This window comes from Podarcis gaigeae, assembly GCF_964106915.1.
Source record: "Podarcis gaigeae genome assembly, chromosome: 10".
NCBI classification, from domain to species: domain Eukaryota; kingdom Metazoa; phylum Chordata; class Lepidosauria; order Squamata; family Lacertidae; genus Podarcis; species Podarcis gaigeae.
Window position 1 is genome coordinate 36,168,291 of NC_139686.1, and position 10,084 is coordinate 36,178,374.

The window sequence follows — 10,084 nt, forward strand, 5'->3', positions numbered from 1 at the left end:
GTCAGAGCACAATGGTTTATTTCTGTCTGAATCCATGGCTGTGGCTTTGGGAGAAGCAACCTCTTTGGGGTGTTGATTCTGTGAACCCCTTCATCGTAGGCTCAGGATATATACATGTGTAAATAAGCCATCTATCCTAAAGACACCACAGTCCCCGCTGTGCTTGATTTCCAAAAGGAAACATGAAACCCAGGGAATCCCTAGAATCTTACACCACTCAGAAATTGGGGTGGTGCAACAATATGCTTTCACACACCTCTCTCTACCTTCTACACAGTCAAACAAAAGGCATTATCAGAAATTAAGGACACATTCCAAGTAGGGAAAACACTTGATGCAAATTGGGCCAGGGAGAGCTGTGGCCTTGAGGTCCAGACATAGAGGCCTGCAGCGCCACAATTGGTCCCTGGGCACCCGCTTCCCCATCCCTGGTTTAAGAAACAGTAAAACGTTTAATTTTATAAAATCAGGAAGTATGCAGGACCTATTACATGAGTCAAAATGTGTTGCTGCCCTTTTTTTAAGAAAACAAAACCAAATAAACTTGTGCCACCAAATTTAATCTGTTAGGGCTAAGTTGGTTTTAGTTGGCTATTGAGCAGCAGTTTGGATGCAAAAAATATGAAATGTCTCTGAATTTGTTCATTAGAAACATATCTAACTTGCCTAGTCTCTTATAGCTGTCTCCTGTGCCTCTTATGGGTAAGGTGAAAGCTAGTTTCCTCCCTTCCCTTTGCTAAGCCAAACCAGCAACAACAAAAAAAAAAAACATACGTAGATATGGTTTGGAGTTGCCAATGCTAAAAGAATGGAAGACCTCCTATTCCAGTTTGTGAGAAGGAACAGTGAGACAGATGTTTTGTTGTGAATTGTAGCATGGTCCTTCTGCTTCTCCTCTTCTAGGTTCCTTTCATCTGCTTGGGAGTAGGAGCAGGGTTGATGTGGGGCCTGTGGCTGTAAGGTGCTGCTTCCTTTGCTGCTGGCTTCAAGGCAGAGTGAGAAGGGATCCAGATGTTGGGACTCCAAGAAGCATCTGGAGAGCCACAGGATCCCCACTCTGCTTAGGACAGTGAAGTCAATGAGCACGCCCATGCAGGCTTCTTCCCACCAACCAGTGCACTTATTCTGAACACACAAGACAGCACAGGGGCAATGTGTGACGTGTGTGTAAAAGAACAGCGGGGGGGGGGGATGACTTATAGCCAATGTTTCCAATAAACTGAGTGCTTACACATCATCACACTTGCTTATGACAGAAGCGTTTTCCCAAAATATGCAAATCAGGCTGATAGATGTATCTGCATAGCCCTAAAGACACAAACCTTTTTTTAAAAAACAACAACAACCCTCCAACACAAAAGTCAAGCTTTTTGTTTTTTTAAAGATTGAAACAAAAATTACATGCTCAACCTTTTCCAATTTTAGTAGTCGCACTTCTTTTTAAACTGATAATTATTTGTCTATATTAGGGGTATTTAACCTGTGAACCACTAGGTGCTGTTGTACTATAATTCCCATCATCCCTCACTATTGACTATGCAGGCTGGCACTGATGAGAGTCCAATAACAGCTAGAGCGCTACGACTTTCTCACTTGAATCTAGACCCTTCTTATTTACTCTTTTTCACATATCCAAAACCAGGTTACATTAGCAAAACTTTTTGCACTAACAAATGGTACTGGCACTCTCTACAAATGCATTTTTGTTGGCATCAATCATCAGGCTTTAACATTTGCCAGCTCCATTAAGGCCCCCCACCAAGAGCCAGGACCTTTACACTTTCCTTAGGTTCAGCCAGAATAGATACAAAACATCTTGCTCTCCTGTATATTCAGCACCCTGTGAGAAGTGAGTCCTCCCCCCCCCCCCCGCCCCAGTCCTTCTGAACGATGCAGTGGATACAGGGATATAGTTCAGATAGCAGCTGGGTTGAAGGAAGCACATTAGTCCCTTGATGTGGCAGATCACCATGTTAACATGCAATTTGTTCCTGACTCTCTGGGATGATCTCACACTGCAAGTCCCTCATTACTTGATTCAAGAGACAGAAGGTTCTGCTTGACAAAGTTGCCCAAAACAATGTAGAAACCAAGTGAGCACAGATTTGGCCAAATCACATAAACTGCTGCCAGCCATGTTCATTATCTCTGTGGATCACCTACATTTATCCCCACAAATATATACCCAAGGAAGACCAAGACTGCTTGTGTGCTCAATAAATGTGTGCAGATTAACCAAAGCTTTGGAGGGCTAGGGTAAAAAAATAAAAAAAAAGTTTGTCTTACTATCTATTACAGGGTGGAGAAATCTTCAGGAGATCGGAGTTTTTGTTGCTTCTTCTCGTCATGACATATTTAAACTTCACCTAGAAAGGGTGCAAAGCAGAATACAGATACAAGGAGCCCCCAACTTCAGTCCTAAAGCAATATTGCGTACCATTGAACTTCTGAGTAAACTTGCATAGGATTTTACAGTACAATGTCGTATGCAGCTAATATGCCTAGTATAAAATAAGCAGATAGAAACATTTCCCCCTTTGTTCATAAAACCAATGTTCAAAGTGCAGGCTAACAAGCAGACAGACAAGACAGACAAAAGCAATTCATTCTTCACACAACACATAATGAATTCATGGAATTCAGCAGTAAGCTCCGGTGCTGGCCACTAGCTCAGACAGCTCTAATAGACAAGAGCGTAGGTTTACAAATCACTATCAAGCATGATAGATGGGTGGAGCCTTCCAGTTCACCATCAGAATGCCACTGAATACCAGATGCTAGGTCACCACTGTGAGGAAAATCTATTTCCTTACTTGTGGACTTCCCAAAGGCAGCTGACAGGCTACTGGGGGGAAATAATATGCTGGAGTACATGGATCTTTGGTCTGATCCAGCAAGACCTGTCTTAAGATTGAACACCCTTCTATTTAACCTCATAGGTACCAAATTATGAACGCTACAACATGTAGTTGTATATGTAGTATATATGTAGCAGTATTTGACTTGCTGGAATTCAGTAACACATTCGGTGCTTTTAAACTTTAATGTTGTTGTGGGAATACACTAGACAAAAACCGTGGAGCACAGAAAGTACACTAGAACTAACACCACCAATCACAATGTTAGGTACCTAATTTTTGAATAAGTGTGTACAAAATGTGATATAATGAGATTTCTCTTTGTCACATATTTCTCAATGGAGATGAAGGAAGGCAAGGAATGTTTTTTTAAGCACTGTACAAGATACTTTCCAAATAACCCAAACACATTAAGGACATGCAGCCTCTGCAATTGTTTACTTTATTTAATACAATCTGAAATCTGACAGCTACAGCCTTGAAAACACAATCTTTAGATCACATAAACTTTCTTGCATTTCAAGGAAATAAGAATAAAAAAAATTCTACATTGTAGAAGGAAGTTATAATTGCTGCTATCCATGATCAGGCATGGAAACCACAACTGCAAGGCCTTAGTCTAGGCTTATATAAAGTCTCATTCAAGGGAGGCCTATTATAGGCAGTAAGTGGATCTAAAACAAAAAAGGAGTTCTCTGTCACACTAACAAAAACCTTGGTATACTACCCTAATATAAAAATGATCCACTCGGCCATTGTAAAAGAGAGTGAAGGGTTTGCTTTTTCAATTCAGCTTTATTTGAATTAAGGTTCCCTTTTAATTAGATTATTCAATGTAGTACAGTCCCCATACGTTGAAGGGAGATCATTGTAGCTATATACAAGTAAGCAGAGTCCATTAATTCTGGTTCAATGTGATTAGCTGTCTTACAACCTGATCCTAATCACGTCTGCTTAGAAGTCTATTCCATGAACAGTCCCAAATGAGACTTGGCTGCAACCCAAGAATAATTATTTCTGAGCAAAAATGAGTAGGACTGATCAGAAGGTTTTCATAAGTTATTCAGAATCAGAAAGCATTGCTAGGTCAACATTTGGGGGTAAATATGAACAAAACTCTGGTGTTATAATGTTGTAAAATATCCACTATGTTCTACAATGTCCCAATTTTCTGCCATTAACTAAAATGAACAAGTTATTAACTGAATGAACAGGCTGCAATTAATGCTGTAAGAAGACAGCATCTTAGGCAGTCTCAAGCTCATCTTAAAATCAGAGTTAACCCATTCCTTATAGAACTGCCACCCCACCAATAACTTCTGTGCCAGTTGTTTATTTTCATCTGGAAATTTATGTCCCAGTATCTAGGTTCTCCAACAGAAATTTTGAAAAGTTTGGAGTGCCATAAATGCAGTTAGGAAGTCATTTGCTGTATGGGATCCAGATGTTTGCTCTCCCCTTAGCCCTTTTGGCGAGAAGATACTTGCACCTTCTCAGCTCTCGAACTACAGTATTTTGTCAGTGGGAAATGTGAATCTTCCACAAGGTACTGTATTGATCGAGATTGCTATTTGCAATGCGGTTGCACAAGTCTCAGGGACATGCGTTAGGTAACGCCTATGACATCACTGGTGATGAATCACACAAATCCCACCCTTCGTACAGAAGTGATTTTTCAAAGACAGCCACACCACTAACAGAACGCTTGAGTTAGTTTGTTGTTGGTGGTAGTACAGGAAGAATGCTCCCATTGGTTCTCAAAAGAGAAAACCAGTCAAATGTGGCAGAGCCAAACAAGATATAGGTTGGTAGACCTGACTTTTAGATGCAGGACTGCCCCAATATAAAGGAGTAGGATTTTAAGAGCCAAAGGAGGCATGGATATGGAAGAATGACAAACCTTTCCTCTGCTTGCATCTCAACCTCACTGCAACACAGACACTTTTCTCAATGAGGTTTAAGAGACTGGCCAATCAGGAGAAACAGCAGAGATTACTCTGCTGCAAAGTTTTGACTGTGGAGTCCTGAGTTCAAGCTACATCACCCCATGCCACTTCTACTCATAAAGATTACCTTGGCTATTTTTAGAATGACCTTACACAATACATTTTTTTTTGCAGCTGACTGCACAGGGCTTTTGATTTCATAAAACTGTATTATAACTTTTTTTAAAAAGTGAGGCAGAGTAGATGATATATTTATATCCGATATCGATATTCTTTCAAGAATTCCTTCAGTCTTGTTGGCAAAGGAAGTTCCTGGATCTCATTAGTGTATCTGTTTATAGCTACCCTACAGCAGTGCTGTAGAGATGAAGTTGAATGACAGAGAGGTTTATTCAAATACAGGTGGACTGTTCCATTGGAAGGCATTTCAGACGCAGTTCTTCTGTCCTTGCACATAAGAACGTAATATTCAATCAGGTGGACCACACTGTCAAACTGCCGGAGCCTTGACCGAACACAGATAATGGAATCCAGTCGGAATTTGCCATCTTGAAATTCTATGCGTAGGTTGGTAGGTCCGACTGATGTTTTTACTGAAATAGTAAGCAGGTACTCAGAGTGCGAGCTGTCTCTGACCAAGAAAGTCCCTTCAGATGTATCTTGTAATCTCTCCTTGGCTTCTACAACACTCAAGTTACCCCAGTACCATCCTGATAAGAGGAGGAAAACAAAGTTACTCAAGTAGATTCCACTAGAAGGAGCCCCACCCATTTACAGTCACTGCTGAACCAAACACTTACTGGGTGGCCTTGAACAACTCACTGTCTCTCACTCTTAGTGAAAGGGGCCTGTCTCAAGGACAAGAACAATTTTCCTCTGCAGTCCTGCATGTCTCTACTTGAGAATAAGTCCCATTCAACACTGAGGGGCTTACTTGAGTCAGCAGTGTGCATAGAATTGGTCTGCTCAAGTGCTATAATAAGTGACAGAAGTAGTTAAGCTCATGCTATCCTGCAATGTGTCTTATTTGATTAACAGTAACTTTAACCCCAAAACAAAAAAAAATCCTTCCAGTAGCACCTTAAAGACCAACTAAGTCAGTTCTTGGTATGAGCTTTCGTGTGCATGCACACTTCTTCAGATACGTATCTGAAGAAGTGTGCGTGCACACGAAAGCTCATACCAAGAACTGACTTAGTTGGTCTTTAAGGTGCTACTGGAAGGAATTTTTTTTGTTTTGACTATGGCAGACCAACACGGCTACCTATCTGTAACTTTAACCCCAAAGTACCCCAACAAAGTTCTGGTGCCTGAAACTATATGCAGAGAGCACAACAGCAAAGCACAATATAATCTTTACAGATGCAGGCATACTTACAGCCGAAGATTCTTCTTTATCTTGGGCAAAACAAATCTGGGATGGGGAAACCATCCCTTTCACGTAATAACTCCCCACATCTTCAATCTTTTTTTAAAACTAAAGAGAATATTTTGCTGTCTAGCTTTTGTAGGGAAACTGTTTTCTTTGTTCGCACAAATTCCCATGACAAGGCAGTAAAATTCTAATCACTGCCCTCTTGAAAAGCCTTTCCTGGAAGAAATGTAGGACATAATAAGCTGAAAGACTTTAAGCGAATATTCTGTCCATGTGAGAGATTCTGCTCCATAACTACACTGAACAAATTAAACTGTTTTCTGCTCAAGACACAGTTCTGTTTCCCCAGAAAGTCTCCAGCGACTCTTGATTCACAGAGAAGGCTGCCGAATAAATCAAAAGACAGCCTTTGAGAGGCACCGTTATCCTTGAAGCGATCCTAATACGCGACACCCCGCAAAATACACGTCTGTAACCCGAGGTACCACTGTAATCCACACGTATCCACGCCTCCCAATCCGAAACGTGAAAGCCAACACAAAACGAAGTTGTGGCACACCACTATAGAAGTTTATTTAACGCTTAGAAAGGGAGAGTGTGGATTTTTCGTTTTCTTCTCCTTCGCAAAGCCTCGCCCTGAGATCACTATACAAGATGGGTGGTTTTCTACCTTGCTCCGCTCGTTATTTTAGGTCGCGAATCCTCGGAACGAAAACCTCGAGGCAGCTTTCCCGGGAGCCTCAATGGCAAAGGGGGGAGGAGGGGGAAGCATTCAGGCTTGCGGGGTATTTTTGACTCGCATCTCGAGCCAAAGCTCTTGCTCTTCCTCCCCCGACGCGCGGCCCCCGAAGTTGCGCGTCCCATTTCCCGATCCTATAGAACGCGCGCAGATGTCGCGCTCGTCCTCTCGGAAACCCGATCCAGGTCCGCTTTTCCTCCCAGCCCTTCCCACGCTACAGCCCCGAAGGCACCGGCAGGGAAGGAGGCGGGGAGCCCCTCCGGTTCCCACAACCGCACAAGTCCCCCCCCCCTTTGTATCTGGCCATTGTCCGGGGAGCCCCCAGCCTTTTCCTCTTTGGTCACCCCGGGGCAACCCCGGAGGAACCTTCACCTCGCCAAGGCCACGATTGCTCCTAATCGGACTTACCTGCAAGCCTCAATTCCCGCATGGCGAACTCCAGGCGCTCCTCCTCGGAAGGCTCCGCCGCCACTGCTGCTGCTCCGGCAGCCTCCCACTGGGGCCCAGTCCTGTCGGTGCCATCCGAGGATTCGTCCGAGCGCAGGGTCATTTGGGGGCTCGAGGTTTGGGAGAGGGGGAGGGCGAGCGAGCGAGCTAGGAGCGCCGTGCCCCGGCCCCGAGGCCCCGGCGGCTGCCCCAACCCATCCGGATCCTGGCCGCCAGCAACCTGCAACCCTGCGGGAGAGAAAAAGAGCCGGTGGCCGCTTAGGAGCGCTCCGGCGGAATCCCGCTAGGCTGGGGCGCCTTGCAGAGCATCCGCTGCAAGGCGAGCGAGCGCAAGAGGTCCCGATTTCCTCGCAGAGGAGGCGGCTCTCCCGCCTTTGGGCAAGCACTAGAGAAGGTGGGTAAGGGCCCCTCGCCGGTTTCCACCTGGGCCAGACCCGGGACAGCGCGATCGGGCTCTCTGTGGCTGGCCTCAAGGTGGAGCGCCTTCTCCTCGCTTTCCAGGCAGCCAGGCGCGCGGGCTGCTGTCGAGGAAACACGCGGTGGGCGGCCCCGGGGGCGAGCCGGGGGGGGGACCGCGCGCACTCCGGAAAACTTACCTCCGCCTGCAAGCGCCGCATGGATTCCCCGCCCGGCCGCCCCGCTTCCCCCTCCCCGCACTGGCCGAAGGCGCTTGCAGGAGCTCGCCTTTGTTTTGGGAACCCGGGAGGCCAGCGCGCTCAGCCTCGCTTTTGTTGCAAGAGGGAGAAGTACGCTGCTGGCTGGGCGGAGACGGATCGGCCAGCAGCGGCGGCTCTGTTTCTCTCCAGCCCCCCCCCCCCTGCCCCCGGCAAGCGCAGCGCAGGTTATTCTTCTCCGCAAAGAGCTGTTACTACCAAGGGCAGGAAATCTGCATGTGACGCCCAGCAAACAATTCCCGGCGGGCTGGAGGGATTTTCTCGCTGGCGCGCGCGCGCACACGCTACCAACCCCGCCGCCGGGTAGGGGGTGAGGGGGGGGAGAGAGGCAGGCATAACGAAGAGGACAGAATGCACGTGGGGAACGCATCAAACACCCCTCCCCCCACCCCGGACTCGCTGCATATTATTTATTTGCTCTGAAGGAATTGGGGCCGGCAGCTTTCAACAAGGGTCCTGCATGGCTTCTCAGCTCGACTGCAGCTCGCAAACTTCAAAACAAGGAGGCGCGTCGTCGGGAGCGAAGTGGGTGCTCGGCTCCTTTGCCGCCTTCCTTCGCTCCCTCCCTCCCTTCCTCGAATGGTAAAAATGCAAAGGCCGCTTTCCAAGAACTTTCCAGGAACCGCGTCACGTGACAGCCCGGCTCCTGCGCCTCGGCTTTCAATGGGGCTCGCCTTGCAGCAGCAGCAGCCGCCGCCGCTCCTTTCTCTCTCGCTCTCCTCACAGTAGGAGTGGGAGGGAAGTGGTGCGGTTGCAAAAACAAAACATAAGCGCCTGTCGCCCTGAATAACAACATCGCCCGTCCGTCCGCCCGCCCCTGAAAATGAGGGTTTTTTTGCAATCGCTAGGAAGCAGCCATTTCTTCCGACTGACCGGTTGCCAATGGAAAAGAGTCGATGTTGTTGTTGTTGTTGTTGTTGTTGTTGTTGTCATCAGAGAGATTCTGGTGTCTGTAGCTATTGAAAGAGAACTGACCGGAGAAACGTGCCAGTGGCCCAATGGGTTAGTGCATCTGGCTGTTAACCAGAAGGTTGGTGGTTAGAGACCACCCGGGTATTGCAGAGGGTTGGACTAGATGACTTTGGGAGTCCCTTTCAACTGACGATTCTATGAAATGTGTCGTACGAAACTGGTTGGGCTGGTTGGAGATATGTGACCGTTCCTTCATCACGGGGAGCTATGCCGAGCCTGCGTGTCGATGGCGCGCGAATCTGTTCTGTGTGTACGTGGCAGACGCGTGTACCTACTCTGGTAAGCCACCATTGGCCGCGCAGCTTCGCGTTGCGTGTACACTGCCTTCGCCGAGTACGTGTGTGCGATTGTGACACGGTGATCGGTCGGTGCTTTCCGTTTGAAAGTGTGCCGTGGCCCAGAGGTGCCGGTTTAAGAGGCAACGAAATCGCTGTTGTTAATGATCGAGTAGGTAATGTGCATTCCTTCAAAATGTGGTAAGCTAGCCGTTTTAGATCTGCTTGTTTCCCCCAGAAGGAATGGGCATGGTGTGCCAATGAGTTTGTACTGGGGAAAATCTATAATCATTTCTAATGATTTATTCCTGTACATTCACTTGTAAATAAATCCTGTTGAACACAGTGGGGCTTCATTCCAAATAAACATAGGATTTGGGTTGCTAAGTGGCTAAGGATACAACTGATCCATTCTTCTTAGTGAACAAAATGAAATTGCCCGTAAGGGGGGCACTGTGAATAGCCAAGCATTATTCCACCACCTCACCAAGTTTAATAAAGCCCACGGAATAAAGGCAATTTGTTGCTCTCTTGTTGGAGAATTTCCCCATGTAATTGGCATTGGGCTTCATACTGCATCATATGCATGGACTGTGAAAACAGGTTCCTACAAACACACCATCACTGTTTCCTTTAAGGATGTGTATTAAAAAAACCTTTTGACACCTGCTTGTGGTGGTTTAGAACCTGTAAAAGACAAGAAACCTGTTTTACTAGTTGGTACTGAATGCAGTGAAATATTGTTAATGAGAGTTCTACTCTATAAATTACTATTGGCCACTGAATAATCAATCAATC

General features: G+C 46.2%; 1 protein-coding gene across 4 annotated transcripts; it reads right to left on the reverse strand.

The window, feature by feature from the left end:
• Positions 1 to 3,286: 3,286 nt before the first annotated feature.
• Positions 3,287 to 8,561, reverse strand: SOCS2 (suppressor of cytokine signaling 2). 4 transcript variants are annotated; one of them, XM_083698737.1, is made up of 3 exons: positions 8,050 to 8,561; positions 7,327 to 7,593; positions 3,287 to 5,514 (listed from the first exon to the last, which is right to left on the reverse strand). In XM_083698737.1, exons 2-3 carry the CDS (start codon positions 7,466 to 7,468, stop codon positions 5,057 to 5,059), a joined length of 600 nt encoding a protein of 199 aa, XP_083554863.1. In that variant the 5' UTR covers positions 7,469 to 7,593; positions 8,050 to 8,561; the 3' UTR covers positions 3,287 to 5,056. The 4 variants fall into 4 exon arrangements, with proteins under 4 accessions (XP_083554863.1, XP_083554861.1, XP_083554860.1 ...); XM_083698735.1 differs by having other exon boundaries at positions 8,238 to 8,531; XM_083698734.1 differs by having other exon boundaries at positions 7,962 to 8,531.
• Positions 8,562 to 10,084: the final 1,523 nt, after the last annotated feature.